Source organism: Saimiri boliviensis, chromosome 20, assembly GCF_048565385.1.
Source record: "Saimiri boliviensis isolate mSaiBol1 chromosome 20, mSaiBol1.pri, whole genome shotgun sequence".
Lineage (NCBI taxonomy): Eukaryota > Metazoa > Chordata > Mammalia > Primates > Cebidae > Saimiri > Saimiri boliviensis.
Window position 1 is genome coordinate 27,386,202 of NC_133468.1, and position 19,002 is coordinate 27,405,203.

The following is a 19,002-nucleotide window of genomic DNA, read 5'->3' on the forward strand; positions in this document are numbered from 1 at the left end:
AAAAATACAAAGATTAGCCAGATGTGGTGGGACACACCTTAGTCCCAGCTACTCAGGAGGTGGAGGCAGGAGGATCACTTGAACCCAGGAGATCGAGGCTGCAGTGAGAAATGATTGTGCCACTGCACTCCAGCCTGGATGACAGAGCAAGACCTCCTCTCTAATAAAGAAGGAAAACGGCTGGGCGCAGTGGCTCAAGCCTGTAATCCCAGCACTTTGGGAGGCCGAGGCGGGTGGATCACGAGGTCAAGAGATCGAGACCATCCTGGTCAACATGGTGAAACCCCGTCTCTACTAAAAATACAAAAAAATTAGCTGGGCATGGTGGTACGTGCCTGTAATCCCAGCTACTCAGGAGGCTGAGGCAGGACAATTGCTTGAACCCAGGAGGCGGAGGTTGCGGTGAGCCGAGATGGCGCCATTGCACTCCAGCCTGCCTGGGTAACAAGAGCGAAACTCCGTCTCAAAAAAAAAAAAAAAAAAAAGGAAAACGAAGGCATATTCTGAGAAAATGCGAGAACCCCATCTCTAATAATTCAATAAATGAAGTAAAGGAATGCATACATTAAGAAAACACCAGAATAAAAAGTACCAAAACATAGAAGATGATTCTCTCCAGGAGGTGACCTGACAGGTGATTTTTACTCCCTTCTTTATACTCTCACTTAGTTTCCAAATTTTCAGCAATCAAGAGGTTCCATTTTTTTTAGAGGGGGGAGAAATTATTTTTTTACATACTACAGAGTATTATTTCCATGATGAAACTTGGACCACCTCATACTAATTAGAGTCTTAGGGAACAACAATCGCCCTCTCTAAGAAGCAACTGAAAACCTAATTAGATAATGGGTAACTGAGGAGATAAAATGCTTAAGCCATTTGTTAGGCAGACACAGATGGAAACAGAACTCTCCGGGGACCACGCCGAGGAAAGAGCAGTGTTGCATAACCGAGAACTTTCTCCAGCCAAAACCAAGGGCGGTAGCCAGTTACCCTGGGAAGCCTGTGAGCCCTTTCTTTTCTTTCTTTTCTGTCTTTCTTTCTCGCTCGCTCGCTCTCTCCTCTCTCTCTCTTTCTTTCTTTTGAAGGAGTCTCACTCTGTCACCTAGGCTGGAGTGCAGTGGTGTGATCTTGGCTCACTACAACCTCCGCCTCCCAGTTCAAGCGATTCTCCTGCCTCAGCCTCCTGGGTAGCTGGAACTATAAGCACGCACCACCATGCCCGGCTACTTTTTGTATTTTTAGTAGAGATGGGGTTTCATCATGTTGGTCAGGATGGCCTAGATCTCTTGACCTCGTGATCCACCCACCTACGCCTCCCAAAGTGCTGGGATTATAGGCATGAGCCACCACGCCTGGCCAAGTCCTTTCTTAGAGAGGGTCATGGTGACCAGCAAAGCACTCCCTGGCTCACCGCATCTAGCATGGCACTAGGCATGCCACCGACACCAACAGCCCTATGGAGGGTGCTGCTTCATCTCAGGCACCACTAGGTATTTGTCTCCCAGGAGATGGGTGGGAGAACTGGCTCTTTTGTTCCAGAGCTATAATCTTCAATTGTTAAGTATCTTAACTTTGATGGGAGAGTCTTCCCTTCCCACCTAGAAAATGATTCAAACTCCCTTCCCTCCACTGCATCTGTTTTTTTTTGTTTGTTTGTTTGTTTGTTTGTTTGTTTTTGAGATGGAGTCTCACTCCTGTTGCCCAGGCCAGAGTGCAGTGGTGCAATCTTGGCTCACTGCAACCTCTGCCTCATGGGTTCATGCAATTCTCCGGCCTCAGCCTCCGAAGTAGCTGGGCTTACAGGTGTGTACCACCATGCCTGGCTAATTTTTGTATTTTTAGTAGAGATGGAGTTTCACCATGTCAGTCAGGCTGGTCTCAAACTCCTGACTTCAGGTGATCCACCTGCCTCCCAAAGTGCTGGGATTACAGGCATGAGTTACCATGCCCGGCCTCAACCCCATATTTTAATGGGCAAGGATTTGAATGAACATCTCTTCAAAGAAATACACATGGCCAATAAGTATACTAAAATACAATACAAAATGCTCAACATCAGTCACTGGGGAAATGCAGATGAAAACCACAATAAGACACCACTTGGCATCCACTGCCATGGTTATAATAAAAAAGGAAAACAGAGCCGGGCGCGGTGGCTCACGTCTGTAATCCCAACACTTTGGGAGGCCGAGGTGGGCGGATCATTTGAGATCAGGAGTTTGAGACTAGCCTGTTCGAGATGATAAAACTCTACTAAAGATACAAAAACTAGCTGGGTGTGGTGGTGCATGCCTGTAATCCCAGCTGCTTGGGAGGCTGAGACAAGAGAATCGCTTGAACCCGGGAAGCAGAGGTTGCAGTGAGCTGAGATCGCACCAATTGCACTACAACTGGGTAACAGGGCGAGACTCCATCTCACCAAACAACAAAAAGGGTAAACAATATCAAGAGTGTAGAAAGGCTGGACCCCTCATACAGGATTGGTGGAAAGTCAAGTGCTATAGCCACTGTGTAGAACAGCTTGTCGATGTGTTAAAATGTTACACAGGAGGCCAGGCGCGCTGTGTCATGCCTGTAATCCCAGAACTTTGGGAGGCTGAGATGGGTGGATCACGAGGTCAAGAGATCGAGACCATCCTGGCCAACATGGTAAAACCCCCTTTCTAATAAAAATACAAAAATTAGCTGGGCGTGGTAGCACACACCTGTAATCCCAGCTACTCAGGAGGCAGGAGAATTGCTTGAACCCAGGAAGCGGAGGTTGCAGTGAGCCAAGATCACGCCATTACTCTCCAGCCTAGTAACAAAGCAGGACTCTGTCTCAAAAAAAAAAAAAAAAGAAAGAAAAAGAAAAAGAAAAAAATATTAAACATGAATTTGACTGTGACTCATCAGTTCCACTCCTAGGTATATGCCCAAGAGAAGTAAAAGAACGCATGTCCATGCAAATGCTTATACACAGATGTTCATAGCAGTGCTATCCAGAATAGTCAACAAGTGGAAATAATCCAAAATCCAAATGTCCCTCACACGCTGAATGGATGAACTAAATCTATCCATATGATAGGCTACTATTTAACAATGATAAAGAACAACATACTGATACCTTTTACAGCATGGATGAACCTCAAAAATACTATGCTAAGTGAAAAAAGCTAGATGCAAAAAAAACATAGGTATGATTTTATTTATATGAAATAGCTGGAAAAAGTCAATGTATAGAGCCGGAAAACTGGTTAGGGGCTGCCTGGGTCTGGGGGTGGGACTGGCTGGCTGCTACCAGACATAAAAGATCTTTTGGTGATGAAAATGTGCCAGCCGGGCACAGTGGCTCTCGCCTGTAATCCCAGCATTTAGGGAGGCCGAGGCAGGCGGCCTGCTTGAGCTCAGGAGTTCAAGACTAGCCTGGGTAACATGGCAATATCCTGTCTCTACTAAAAATACAAAAATTAGTCGGGTATGGTGGCACACATCTGTAGTCCCAGCTACTTAGGAGGCTGAATTGGGAGGACTGCTTGATCCTAGGAGGTGGCAGAGGTTGCAGTGAGCTGAGATTGCACTACTGCGCTCCAGCCTGGGTGACAGAGTGAGACCCCTTCTCAAAAAAAAAAAAAAAAAAGATGCTAAGACTGGACTGTGATGATCACACAACTTTGTAAATTTACTAAAAATTCATTCAACTGTATACTAAAAACAGGTAAATATTATGGTATAAAAATATCTCATAATAAAAGATTTTTTTGAACCCAGCAAATACATTTCTTTATGTCATAAGCCCCCAGTCCAAACAGAAGCAAAGAAGATGGCTCCAAGAAGCTGAAATTGATAAGATATCAAATATACCTGAACATCTTGAAAAGAGGTAAGACAATTAGCAGAGTGTTCAGGGAATGCTGAAACAATGAAAAGTACCAAAAAAAAGAATGGACAAGAAAGAATGACAATAAGTAACTACAAAGCAAACTAAAGGTTGGACAGGAAGGAGAAACAATCTTTATATAGACAATCTTCAGTTATAAAAAGCTATACATGATCATAAAAATGTAAATCCTGACTACTAATCTTAAAAAAATGGTTATATTGAGAAGATCGGGCAATAGGAATTGGAAATTTGGAGAGAGCGGTGGTGAAAAGACCTATGTTCTCATTTTCCACTGAAGGAAGTCCCTAGAAAATGTCTGAAATTTGACCAGTTGTGGTGGCTCATGCCTGTAATCCCAGCACTTTGGGAGGCCGAGGTGGGTGGATCACCGGCACTCGGGAATTCAAGACCAGCCTGACCAACAAGGAGAAACCCCATCTCTACTAAAAATACAAAATTAGCCGGCCATGGTGATGGGGGCCTGTAATCCCAGCTACTTCGGAGGCTGAGGCAGGAGAATCACTTGAACCTGGGAAGTAGAGGTTGCGGTGAGCTGAGATGGCACCATTGCACTCTAACCTGGGCAACAAGAGAGAAACGCCATCTCAAAAAAAAAAAGAAAAAGAAAAAAAGAAAAGAAAAGAAAATGTCTGAAATTTTAAATAAATCAAGACATAGTAGGATACATTTGTTATTTAAAGATAGGGAATTAAATGCCAAAAAGAAACAGTTCACAATTGAAAGTGGTTGTAGGGACTTCCAAACCGGGACAAAGGAACGGCTATGACAGAGCACTGCTGTTTTGCTTTTAATTAGTAATAAGAAAGTACTGCTTTCACTGTGCATATATGTATAACTTTGATTATAATAAGGAAAAATTTTTAAGTGTACATATTTTCAGTCTACTGCAAGAATGAATGAATGAATGAATGTTCATGGGATCAACTGCATCAATTCCTAAACACACATGTTTATATTCGAACATCTCTGGAACTACAAGGCATCCTGTATCCTGCGGAATGTCAGCCAGGCTGCAGCTGTGAGGAGAACTTGGTTGTTGTTGCCTGGGGCAAGATTCTGCAACATTTCAGTTAATTCAGGACCATCCAAAGAATGAACATACCTTCCAGCTGTTATCTGCGACAAACTTGCAGACTGAATATGCAAGTAGCTTGGAAGAAAGTGCTAGAGACAGCAGGGGATGCCACATCACCAATCCTCTCCAGGAAAAAGAAAATGATACTGTGTGGAGAATGTTAACGGGGACGGCTCTGATTCGAAAAGATTAAACTCTGAATTCATTTCACTCCTGTATACCTTTCTGTGTATGCACAAAATGAATACAGATCAAAATCTGTATATAGATAAATCTTTAGATATGACATAGCTTAAGTACAAAAATTAAAATTCTAGGTAATAAGAAAGTACTATGTCCTAGTTTAAATGTAGTTATTTTTTACGTTGGTAAACACTGGTGATGTGACCACTGATAACATCTTTTCTTTAGTAAAGAAATGTATATTGCAATATTGTTCCTAACAATCCCCAAATACTCTGTTTCATCTACACCAAGGAATATTCCATAACCATTAAGATGAATGAATTGGAGCTATGAAACTAGATGTAATTTCCAGAGAAGATCTGTATAAAAAATACAGAAAAGTAAGTATATGATCCCTCATTTTTTTCTTTTCATTTTTTTTCTTCATTCCTTTTACCCACACTACACAGATGATCCCCCTCCCCTCCCCGCCAAAAAAAAAAAAACTTGGCTGGGCACGGTGGCTCACGCCTGTAATCCCAGCAGCACTTTGGGAGGCCGAGGCGGGCGGATCATGAGGTCAGGAGATGGAGACCATCCTGGCCAACATGGTGAAACCCCGTCTCTACCAAAATACAAAAAAATTAGCTAGGTGTGGTGGTGCACGCCTGTAGTCTCAGCTACTCGGAAGGCTGAGGCAGGGGAATTGCTTGAACTGGGAGTCGTCGGAGGTTGCAGTGAGCCAAGATCATGTCACTGCACTCCAGCCTGGCGACAGAGCAAGACTGTCTCAAAACAAACAAACAAACAAACAAACAAAAAAAAAACCTTGACAAAAAGAGCCCTGTATGTATGTATATATGTGTGTAAGAAGTCCTTTGAAGAATAATATAAGCACAGAAAATGCATGGAAGGTCACTATGGTGGTAGGCAGAATTCTAAACTGGCTCCATGGTCTCTGCCCTCTGGGCTCACTCTGTGATGATGGTGCATGGCAGAAGAGATTCTGCAGATAAAATGAAGGATGCTCAACAGTTGACCTTAAAGATACAGAAGTTATTCATTGGGCCGAACCTAATCAAGTGTGCTCCTTCAAAGCCAGGCATTCTCTCTAGCTGGTCATGGAAGAGAAGTCAGAGAGGTTTGAAGTGTGAGAAGGGTGTGATGCCAGGGCAGTTCTCCAGGGCGCCATGGGGCAACCTGAGAGCAGTCACTGCAAACTAAGAGTGGTCCCTAGCTGTAAGCCAGTGAGAGAGGAAGGAAGAGATACAGAGGCTTCAGTCCTACAACCACAAGGAATTGAACTCTGTCAACAACCTTGTAAGTCTGGGCCCCTTAGCTCCAGAGAGGAATGCAGCCCAGCCAATACCCTGAGTGCAGCTGTGTGAGACCTGGCCAGAGGGTCCAGCTCCCCCATGCCCAGACTCCTGACTCGTGGAAACTGTGAGGATAGTTTTTTAAAGTGTAGTTTTACGCCGCACTTGCAGCTACACTTGTAGTTGCAAGCAATAGAAAACAAGTTCAGGGCCAGGTGCTGTGGCTCACGCCTGTATTCCCAGCACTTTGGGAAGCTGAGGCGGGTGGATCACCTGAGGTCAGGAGTTCAAGACCAGCCTGGCGCATGGCTGTAATCCCAGCTACTCAGGAGGCTGAGGCAGGAAAATTGCTTGCACCTGCGAGGCAGAAGTTGCAGTGAGCCAAGATCACACCATTGCCTGGGTGACAAGGGCAAAACTCTGTCTCAAAAAAAAAAAAAAAAAAAAAAAAAGGAAAAGTTCAAATTTTAGTGCCAGGAAATGGGGTGCTACTATAACAAATACCTAAAACGTGAAGGTGCTTTGATAATCAGGCAATGGGTGGAGGCTGGAAGGACTCTCAGAAGCAGGATGGAAAGTCTGCATTGCCTTGAACAGGCTGCTAGTAAATGCGCACAGTAAAGACATTACTTATTCCTCAGAATAAAGTGAGAACTTTCCTAAATCACCTCAGAGAAAGGCAAAATTACTGAAAACAGTAGAAACATAGATGCTCACAATGCTGCCAGCAAAGGGTCAGAAGGAAGTGAAGGGCATGTTATTGGAAACTGGAGGAAAGAGGGTCCTTGTGATGTGAGGGCAGGGAGCTCTCTGAAATTGTCATCCTGTGGTTGCTGGAAAGCAGAGTTTGCAAATGCAGAACCTGAAGACATGGCCAAGGAGGTTTCCAAGCAGAGTGTAGAAGGTGCCACCCGGCTTCTTCTTGCTGCTTATGGTGAGAGGCAACAGGAGAGAGAGAAATTGAAGAACTGTTCAGCAAAAAAAGAACTAGGACTGGACAAGTTTGAAAATGCACAGCCTCTCCAGATGTCAAGAGATGCCAGAAGTCAGAAATGGCTTCTGATTTGAGGCACAGAGGAAAAACCACGTGTGTGCCTAGTCAACCCTTTGCTGAAACCCAGGAAGACCAAAAGGTCAGAGTACTTGGCCACATAAAAGACTCTTCCAGTAGAGTAAGGGTATTTCTCTACTTCCAGTAGAGTAAGGGTATTTATTAGTCAAAACAGAGGAGCTCAAGGAAGTTCAAGAGCACTGTCCCTCCACCATCATACCAGAAGCTAAAAGTAGAGAAGGGATTATCTCAGAGATATTTGTGGATGTGGCTTCTAATGGAGTGAAATCTCATGAAATCCTCATCCAGCACACAGGCTCTTCAGAAAATTATACCAGCAGAAATACTGCTGGCCTAGACTGAAAGAAACAGAGAGACTGAAAAATGAAGGGGGAATACAGACAGGAAGTGGCTGATAAACATGCTACCGTCCATGTAGAGGGAAAGATGACTCAGAAGATGAAGCCAAGATCCCAGAGGGTGGCACCAAGAGTGCAGAGGGCAGAGCTGAAAGACTATTCCCAGGCCTTGGAACTGAACCAAACAACTTCTGCTGGCATTTGTCTCATTCGAGTTCAAAAATGCTTTGGGCCAGGCCGGTGGCACCCTTTTGTTTTCCATTTTCTATTATTGATTTACGTATTTATTTATTGAGACAGGGTCTAGCTCTGTTGTACAGGCTGGAGTGCAGTGGCATGATCGCAGCTCCCTACAACCTCAGACTCCTAGGTTCAAGCAATCCTTCCATCTCAGCCTCCTGAGTAGCTGGGACCACAGATGTGTACCACCATGCCTGAATAATTTATTTTTTGTAGAGATGGGATCTCGCTATGTTGCCAAGACTGGTCTTGAACTCTTGGCCTCAAGCCATCCTCCCACCACAGCATCCCAAAATGCTGGAACTACAGGCATAATCATTTCCCCTCTCCCCTGCCTTTTTTTTTAAGACAGTCTCACTTTGTAGCCCAGGCTGGAGTGCAGTGGCACGATCTTGGCTCACTGCAACCTCTGCCTCTGAAGTGATTCTCGTATCTCAGCCTCCCAAGCAGCTGGGATTCCAGGCATGTGCCACCTCACCCTGCTAATTTTTGTATTTTTAGTAGAGATGCAGTTTCGTCATGTTGGCCAGGATGGTCTCAAACTCCTGACCTCAAGTGATCCTCCTGCCTTGGCCTCCCAAAGTGCTGGGATTTTAGGCATCAGCCGTCACACCCGGCCCATTTTCCCCACTTTTGAACCAGAGTGACTAACTGTTATCCTATGCCTGTCCCACCCTTGTAAGTTGGGAGGGTTGGAGCAGATACTTGTGTCTTTAGTGTCACAGGTCCACAGATGGAGAGAAATTGTGCCCAAGAGTTCTACTTAACGGATTATATCCAGAAATCCCATTCACACCTGATTTAGATTAAGATGATGAGATTTTTAGACTTGAACTGATACTGTAATAGGATAAGACTGGGGGACCTTGAGATGGGGTGAGTGTATTTTGCATGCGGGTGTAACTATAGATCACTGGAGGCCAGAGGGAAGACTGTGGCAGCCAGAATTCTAAGATGACCCCCAATGACCCTTGCCTTGCATAATCTGCCCTCCAACCTTGATTGTGACTGGGAACTGTTTATATCATGTCATTCCATAATTATGCTATGTTGTATGGCAAAAGAGATTTTCACAGATATGTAAATAAGTTTACTAATCAGTTCACTCTGGGTTCATCAAAAGGGAGATTATCCAGGTGGGCCTAACCTAAACACATGGGCCTTTTAAAAAGCAGAAAGGGGCTGGGTTCGGTGGCTCACACCTGTAATCCCAGCTACTCAGGAGGCTGAGCAGGCAGATCACCTGAGGTCAGGAGTTCAAGACCAGCCTGATCAACATGGAGAAACCCCACCTCTATTAAAAATACAAAATTAGTCGGGCATGGTGGCACATGCCTGTAATCCCAGCTACTCAGGAGGCTGAGGCAGGAGTATCATTTGAACCCAGGAGGCGGAGGCTGCAGTGATCCGAGATCGTGCCATTGCACTCTAGCCTGGGCAACAAGAGCAAAACTACGTTAAAAAAAAAAAAAAAAAAAAAAAAAGATGCTGGGGGTAATTTGGAAGTGATTTTGAACTTCTAAATATATGTGTGCTGTGAAAGAGAAGGCTATCATTGCCTTTTACTAGACATTATCTCCTTCCTCTTAATAGCATAAGCCCTGTCCTATTGGTGAGGTGACATACCCAGCTAAGAAAAGCAACATTTTCCTGTCTCCCTTGCAGGTAGGCTCAGCCATGTGACTAAGTTGCAGTCAGTGAAAGATGAGGGGATGCCGCTGTTGGGACTTCTTGGAAAGCTCCATAGGTGGACAGCTTGCAGGGACACCTTTGCCCTTCCCCATCTTCCTTCTTTCTTCCTGCCTTAAATGAAGATATGATGGCAGTGGCCCCCATAACCATCCTGCACCTTGAGGTAACCTTGAAGATGGAAGGCATGAACTAGAATGATGGGGCCGAAAGCAGGAAAAGCCTGGTTTCTGGTGACCAGGAAAGCCATGTTACCAGCCCTGAACTTACTGTTAGGCAAAAGAAACCTGTACTGTGCCCAGGCTACTCTAACCTGGTCAAATGCAATTCCTAACTGATGAGGCATTACTGTTTGGGGTTTCTGTTTGTTTGCTTTTACTTTGGGGGAGGGTGGCATTTGTTTTCTCTCATTGCTGATAAAGAGGTTAAGATATCCCTTTGGTATTGGTTATTCAACTATATTTCACACATATGAAAGCATTTATAACTTAGACTAATAACAAAATGAACACCATTTCATCCACCATCCAACCTAAAAAGAATAGATTATTTCCAGGCTCACATCACCTCTCCCAAACACATCTTCCTGCCTGTCCCCACCTCTTGCCCTACCAAAGGGAATCATTCTTCTGGATTCTGTGTTTAACATGGCCTTATTTTTCATTTATAGTTATACCACACGTTTGGAACCCTAAATTATACTGCTCTACTTTGCTTATTTTGAAACCTTATATAAATGGTATCACATCCTGCATTTTTCTGCAATGTGCTTTTCCTCTCAACATTGTAAGACACAGTTACATTGACGCAGATAGCTATGGTTTAATTTCACAACTTTATACTATTTATTGCGTGAATATGCCACCATCCAGCCATTCTCTCATTGGTGGCTGTGGATTGTCTTGAACTTTAGACCACTACAAAACATGGACATAAACACTCTCATACTCATCTCCAAGTGCTTCCTGACTTTTCTAACACCACAACATATATAGAACATTACGGTATTTAAATAGCATACTGGAAGTAAACGAGGTGTGTAGAGTTCTGGACATGGTTGTGGTCCCACAGACTCTGGTGACCCCAAAGACTAAGGGAATCAGTAAGATGAAGACCATCAGTGTCCCACTGGATGGTAATGAAGACCTACGAGTGGAATAACTGGAACTAAGAGTGTGGGTCTGTCAACTTTGCTAGATAAGACCCAACTGTTTCCCAAAGGAGCCAAAACAGTTTTCACTCTCAGAGGCACCATGTTAGAATGTCCACTGCTCCTCATCCTCGACAAACCTAGACACTGTTAGACTTTTTTATTTTTGTATTAAAAAATACCTCTCTGGCCGGGCGCGGTGGCTCAAGCCTGTAATCCCAGCACTTTGGGAGGCCGAGGCGGGTGGATCACGAGGTCGAGAGATCAAGACCATCCTGGTCAACATGGTGAAACCCCGTCTCTACTAAAAATACAAAAAAATTAGCTGGGCATGGTGGCACGTGCCTGTAATCCCAGCTACTCGGGAGGCTGAGGCAGGAGAATTGCCTGAACCCAGGAGGCGGAGGTCGCGGTGAGCCAAGATTGCGCCATTGCACTCCAGCCTGGGTAACAAGAGCAAAACTCCATCTCAAAAAAAAAAAAAAAATATATATATATATATATACATATCTCTCTGGTCTTAAATTGTATTTTCCTTATGACTAATGAGATTGGGCATCTTTTCATGTTTATTGGCCATTCCTAGTTCCTCTTCTGTGAAATGCTTATGCATTTCTTTGGCCCACTTTTTAAACTGGGTTGTTGGGGATTTTATTATTTTCCTTTTTTGAGACAGAGTCTTGCTCTGTTGCTCAGGCTGGAGTGCAGTGGCATGATCTTGGCTCACTGCAACCTCTGTGTCCTCGGTTCAAGCGATTCTCATGCTTCAGCTTCCCAAGTAGCTAGGATTACAGGTGTGAATCACCACACCTGGCGAATTTTTGTATTTTAGTAGAGAAAAATACAAAAGGTTAGGTTTTACCACAAGTGATCCACCTGCCTCAGCCTCCCAAAATGCTGGGATTACAAGGATGAACCACTACACCCGGTTTTGTTTTGTTTTTAAGACAGATTCTCACCATTACACAGTCTGGAGTGTGGTGGCATGATCTCGGCTCACTGCAACCTCCACCTCCTGGGTTCAAGCGATTCTCCTGCCTCCACCTCTGGAATAGCTGGGACTACAGCTACATGCCACCACACCCAGCTAAGTTTTGTATTTTTAGTAAATAGAGGGTTTGGCCATGTTGCCCAGGCTGGTTTCAAACTCCTGGCCTAAAGTGATCCGCCTACCTTGACCTCCCAAAGTGCTGGGATTACAGGCATGAGCCACTGCACCCAGCCTATTGATCTTTTTAAATAGACTTTTTCCTTTGCCATCTTTAATAAATTCTGGATAGTAAACATTTGTCAGTTTCATGTCATCACAAAATCTTCTCCCAGCTTAAGGCCTGTTTTTCAGTTTCTCACTGTTTATTATTTGATGAACAAAATCTCATAATTGTACCAATCTCTCTTTTTATGGCTTAAGCTTTTTTGTCTTCTTTGTGCTATTTGTTATTTGATTTCTACCTTACTGTTCTGTGGTCAGAGAACATGTCCTATAAATCAGATACTCTGAAGTATGTTAAATATTACTTTTGATATAGCACGAGGTTAATTTTTGTACATGCCCAATATTTACTTGAGAAGAATATGCATTTTCCAATTGTTGGGCAGAAGGTTCTATAATAAATGTTCACTAGATCATTGATGGCAAACAATGGCTGAGGGGGTTGGGTGACAAATCCAGCCCTGGCCATCTGTTTACGTATTATCTATGACTGACTTTACCCTACAAAAGCAGAGTTAAGTAGCTGTGACAGAGACCGTATGGCTTCACAAAGCTGAAGATAGCTACTATCTGGTCCTTAATAGGAAAAGTTTACCAACCGCTACACTGGACTATGTTCAAAAACTGTTTCCCTTCTATTTTTATCCGTTTGATATCAATTAATGAAAGAGCTGTTCTGAAATCTTCTATGATAATGACACATTCAGCAAGTTCTGTTCCTCTTTGTTATTTTATATTGAGAGTGATTTATCAGGTGCAGATAAGTGTTAAATCATTCCGTTTTCCCGATGCAGGAGGTCTTCTATCATCAATCCATGGTCCTTTCGTCCTTAATAATTATTTTTGCTCTAACACCTACTTAAATGATATCGTTATTATACCAGCTTCTTTTCTCTTAACATGCCTTTTTTTTCCATTCTTTTATTTTGGATGTGTCTCTCAGAAGTAAAACAGCATATAGTTGGACTTGGTTTTCCCATGGAATCTGACAATCTCTGCCTTTTAGTCAGGAAGTTTGGTCCATTTATTGTAGTGACAGATATACTTGGTTTCATTTCCATGACTATAGATCATGTTTTCTTTTTACCCTATTTTTTGATATGCTTCCCCCCTTTCTTTCCTGCCTTCTTTTGGATTCAGCTTAGCTTCATTTTTCACCTTTACTGATATGAAATTTTAACCTTTTCATGTTTCCCTAAACATTATTACATTCTAGACTTAGTAAGGTCGAAAAGTTCATCAGTGTCTCTACCCTCCTTCAGAACAATGTAAGTACATCTGAATTCAGATCTCAGATTTAAATGTTACTATTGTCCAGTAGTTTAGTTTCACTTTGCTTGTTTGCCATTTACTTTTATTGCGTTTTTAATGGAGAAATAAGTCATCTGTTTTCAAAGCAGTGCTTGAAAATACCAGGAGTATAGATACTATAAAACAAAGCAAACTCCACTCACTATGTACATCACATGAAAAAACAGTCTCACATTCAGGTAATAAAAATTAGAAATAAAAAGTCCCAAGGTTCCAGCTTGGTAAAACAGGTACAGTTACAGGTAATGTCTAATAAACTAATTTTTTTCCCAATGTGTAAACAAAATGATCAGATTAAATTTGTGCCTGGCCATTTCAACCTAACACCATAACCATTCAAACTACAGATATTGTGCACAATTCACCCGATTTATTATTCTGGTGAAAGGGCAAAGATGTGAAAAAAAGAAATATCATATACTAGACATCAGAAGGTAATGGTGAAAGAAAAGTCTCAAGTAATGTACAGCCTAATAGGAAATGACTATATTTCAACTTTGGAAAATTAATCCAGAAGGACAGGAAAAGAGTTTCAGTAATTGTGGTTTAACATGAAACTGCAATTAGAGGAAGGAGGGAAGGGGTTAAAGCAAGGTTAACTGGAGAGACTGTTAAGTTTGCTGTCTAGATTAAGAAAGACTAAACTTTCATTCATCCACATCTGTTGTCCCTCATATTTCCTAAACATCGATGCTCTACTGCTTAATTACGAGGGATCTTCTTTTTTCCACTTAAAGTATTGCTGATCTTTTGTAGACTAAAACAGAAGAGCAGAAAGCCAGTAAGATGTCAAGGGCTTGCTAAAAATTACTTTTATATGTTTCTACATGTAAAATTTACAGATGAGTTTTGATAAGTCATTTAAAAGTAAAAATGTGTTTAAAACTCTTAGAGAAAATGCCTTTTTGCTTATGTGTGAAACTGGAAATTAACTTTCCTATCAGGAGGTATTCTGTGGAATGTACAAAACTTCTCACATGTAGAGATCAAATGGTCATCCAAGATCAGAAACACATCTCAAAAAGCCTTTTTGTTTTAGGACTAATGATTGAGGACAAGACAATATGGAGCTTTCTCAGCTCAGAGAAAATATTTGATTGCTGATTACTCTCTAAAACAATTCTACAGATAAAACCAGTGTGTCATTTCTCCATGGTGTGCCATCAAAACCAAACACCTACTAATGACTGTTTTGATGTCAAATACATACCTAAAAGTTGACATTTCATTTTAAAGGGTTACAGCTACCTCACAGGGACTGAGCCAGATGTACTTTTTTGCTTTCTCTGAAGTACAGTACACCACTGCACAATGGTATCCAATTTTAAGATTAATAGTGAAGAAACCTCTTCGGGGAAAAATAAAATTCACCAATTTGAAAAATCTAAAATTAGTTCTACTTTCTAACAAAAAATATAAAGTGCATCATCAGTGTAAGGAATTCTGATACCAGTTTGTATTCAAATTTTCCCAACAATGCATCAAACATAAATCCAGTCCAGATGTCAGTCACGGGTATAAATATAGCTGGAAAGTTTTTTCTTTTTAAGGGCAGTTTTGAAATAGTTAATGTAACTGTTGCTGACACATTAATAACAGTACCTCTAACTGTCACATACTAATTTGGACTTCTGATCAACACTAGCCCAGTAAAGGAAGTTACTAAATGAGCCTAAATCCATTTCAAGCCATATCTAGTCCTGTATCCTTCATTCTCCTTCTTTAGTATTTGAAGACAACAGGCTGAGTTAGCAGATACTGTTGATGGACCCTTGTGGTTGTTCTTATCCATTCAACCTGTTTTACTGAATTCTTGATAACAGGAATTGGATTTGAAGGGAGAACGGAGATACTGGAAAGACCTGTACTGAAGTTCCCTGAGAGGCCAAAAGAGAAGATGTTGTCTGAGTTGTTTCTAATGGAGTTGTACTTGTCTTTGTGTTGAGTTTTTCCTGTTTAGGTTTTCTTGGTCCTTTCTTCTTTATGAAGCAAGAATATCCTCTAGACTCCAACTATAGGATTAGATATGTTTGTTGTTGCGTTTCCTGAAGGTCTGGATGGCTTATGAGACATGTTGAAGAAACAACTCTGGTGACCATGGGCTTTGGTGATGGAGCAATGGCAGGCTGAGAGACAGCGTGAGGAATACTTTCGTTTAATGCAGTCCCTGAACTTTCGCTGGTATTCACCTGTTGCAAGGAAATTTCAGTAGCCTGTATGTTCGCCACAGATGCTGTCATTACAGCCAAGGAAGGACTGTTTCTACCCTGAGAACTGCTAGTCAATGGGCCTGTCTTCATAGTGCTAGTAGATGAAGGCACAGAAATGCTGTTTTCACCACCTGCAGACAAGTCAAAGCTGCTGTCATTCAAATCTGTCAATCTTCTACCTTCTGTTGAGTGTGCTTTCTTTTCCTGAAGCACATGATGAGGCAGCAGCTGATGAAGTTCCTTTCTTCTTAAATGCATTGCAGCAATTTTCATACCCGTCTCAAACATCTTACTATTCATTGCTTGTCTATAAACAGTATCTGTGAAAGACTGGATATCATAGGTGAGATCAATACTGAGAATTTCAGAGTTTTCTGGCTTCTTTAGCACTAACCCAATCACCCACATTGTACGAAATTCTTCCTTATCAGGATTTTCTTTGGGTGCTGGAAATGACTGTGGATTCACATGTGCCAGTGTGATAAACTCATTCTTCTCCAAGCTCCCAACCAGGATCCGGATCTTTGATTCCACCAAGCCCACCCATTCTAAATGTTGTTTTTCTGTTGGTGCACTTGCCAGAAGTACAATATAATGCTTGTACTTTTGAAAGAAGCTTGGAGCTTCAAAGAGTTTGGACCACTCTGCCTTACTCAGCAAAATTTCGTGTGTGATAGCAAGTCCCTGTTTAAACTCCTCAATCATGACCATCCTGGTTGAAACAGACACGTTGTATGTGGAGTTCTGCTGTGGGTATGCTGGTGTGATGATAGGCATAAGATGGTACCTATCACTGGGATTTACTCTTGGGTCCCATACAGGCAAATTAAGATTCCGTTCTTCAGGCTCTTTCAGTAACACTGGATTTGGCCATTCCCATTCAGAAAATACCAAGAAGAATTTCCGTACAAGAGTTGATGCTACTGCATTTGGATAAAGCTGACAAGTTCTTGCTACTAGCATGGCCCAGGAAACACCTCCGAGGAAACCTAGTATATTGGAATAGATATTGTGGCATTTGGCCCACAATTTGATGGCTCTTAGAGTCAACCTGAAGTTGTCAATGTTTGGCACTAGATGTAAAATTTCATCGGTTACCCGGCAACCGTTGAGGCTTCTTATGCATCTAATATCTAAATTTTTAAGTAGACTGTCATCTCTTAGGTCCAAGTCTTCTGGAATAGTCTGTAGTGCTAATCTTGCAAACAAAATATCAATCTCTATCCCATCAAAACACAGTTTGATAACTGGCACAAAAGCCTCCTCGACAGCCCTTAAATCTTTTACTTCCTCCTGTAGTTTCAGCTTAGCATAGAAGGAGGTGAAAAAGTCACTTCGATCCACATGCCTTGGTGCAATGCACAAGGCGTCAATATCTGCGCCTTTCGTATGGACTCCTAATCTGTAAGAGCCAAATGTAAAAATCTTCCCTCCAACGTTTTCAAGTATAGATTGCGGAAGACTCTTGCTTTCACTGATTTCGCGTATCCATTCCTTTACCAGATTATTTAATTTTTCCAAAACTAAAATCCTGCGCTGCAGTTCCTCTTCCTCTTCGAAGACCCCGAAGGGCCTGAGGGTTTCTATTAGCCTCTGGGTGAGGAGGCAGTCCGTCTCCTTGGGGACCGCTAAGCTGATCGGCGAGGAGATGCCGTAGCGCTTCGCCGGCTGCAGTGTTCCCTGGGTTGTCACCGGAAACGGCATCATCTTTCAGCGCCCGCCCCGCCAGGGCACGACCCCCACCAACCCGACCGGGTCATGATCCACTGAGGCGGGAAGGGCAGGGCTCCTAGCAGCCCCGGTCTTGACCCCACTCCCGCTCCCGCTGTGCGCCCCGCGGCTTCAAGCGCTTCCCCTCCTTCCCCTCGGCCCCAACATGGCGCCAGGCGCCTCGGTGGCCGCGTTCCAGAACCGACCGCACACGCGCGGGCGTCTGCGCGCCGGCAGCTGGCGCAAGGGTTCACGGGAGCCATGGCCTTCTGGGCTAGGCCCCCCCCCCGCTGCACCGTGGGCTCCAGACGCGGGTGGGCATGGCTCAAGTGGTCTATAGCCGGCCAAATTCGACCCTTTATTACCACTATTTTACGTATTTGCCCAGCTTTACCCATCTAATTCTTTGCTCCCCAAGTCTCCTGACATCTCATGTGCTTCCTTTTTGAGGGCACCCTCAGCCCTCTTCACCCTCGCATACGTTCTTGGGTGTCCAGACACCGCTTCAGTGGGAACTCACTGGTGGAAAGCAGCTCCTGTCTTGTTTCTTGAGCCGTTTGTGGACGTTGTTTTAGCTGGGGCAGCATTCGAGGTCGACAGCTCTATTCTGGCCACTCTTTAAAGGCATGATTCTGCTGTCCTCTGGTTCCCATTGAGAAATCCCCAGCTGGGTTAGGCACTACTCGTCTGTCTTTTCTTATGGCGGCTGTAAAAGTCTCTGTCCCTAGTGCCCTGTGATCCCACCACTGTGTGTCCAGGGGTAGATTTCCCTTTAATAATCTTACCCAGGATACACTATAATTCCCAAATCAGAAGTCATGCTTTTCATGAGCTCCAGAAGCTTCTCAGGCACTTCCTCCCAATATGTTCTCCCACCTGTCTCCTGATTCTCTTCATTTAGACACGTGGTCAACCTTCTCACTCTGTACTCCATGTCTCTTAAGCCATGTGTCTTTCTGGGTGATGCCAGATTACCACCAAGTCCTCTCTTCAGTTGTATTTAGTCTGCTGTTTAAGCATCATGGAAATATCCACTTAAATACTTCTATGTTATTACTAGAAACACTATTTTGTTCTTTTCCAAGTTTTTCTGCTTTTTCTCCCTACCTTTTATTTCCTTAAACGTGTTAAACTTATTTAGCATTCTATAACTAATGATTCCAATTCCGAATGCTCTTGAGAAATCTATAGTTTGTTGTTAAGAACTCAGAGTGGTATTACCTGTTGTGTCTTGTAATTTTAGATTGTGAGCTCATTTCTGGTGTGACTTGGAATGCCTTTATAGAGGATGTGTCCTTCCAAAGAGGATTTGCTTTGTTTCCAACAGATATTCTTGTACACTATCAAACTGCATACAGTGTAATTTCTTATCCAGGGATTATATACAACATGTAGGTGGTGCAGTTTTGAACCCCAAATACATGTGAGAGGACATGTGGTTTTCAATTCTAAGGAACAGGCTTTAGTTTTTCCCACCTAGGTCAAGAGAGAGAACTTTCTTTGTCATCTCCTTTCATGAGGTAGCAGATTCTTCCTATTCCAATTTTTCACTCACTGTGTCACCCTTCAAGGATTCCAACCGTATTTGGAGGGGTCTCAGTTCTAACTCCCTGCCTTTTAAGGTCCC

The 19,002-nt window shown here is 42.9% G+C and overlaps 2 protein-coding genes across 6 annotated transcripts in view; both read right to left on the bottom strand.

Moving 5' to 3' along the window:
- The window catches only part of RADIL (Rap associating with DIL domain), a 91,279-nt gene that overhangs the window by 53,684 nt on the left and 18,593 nt on the right, over positions 1 to 19,002 (bottom strand). The gene's annotated exons all lie outside the window — the stretch shown is intronic.
- Positions 11,457 to 17,441, bottom strand: PAPOLB (poly(A) polymerase beta). The gene has a single exon (XM_074390411.1). The coding sequence runs from the start codon at positions 17,370 to 17,372 to the stop codon at positions 15,468 to 15,470; it is 1,905 nt and encodes a 634-aa protein (XP_074246512.1). The 5' UTR covers positions 17,373 to 17,441; the 3' UTR covers positions 11,457 to 15,467.

Bases quoted from the DNA above. Each gene is read 5' to 3' on its own strand.
- PAPOLB (XM_074390411.1), bottom strand. From the start codon at position 17,372: ATGATGCCGTTTCCGGTGACAACCCAGGGAACACTGCAGCCGGCGAAG.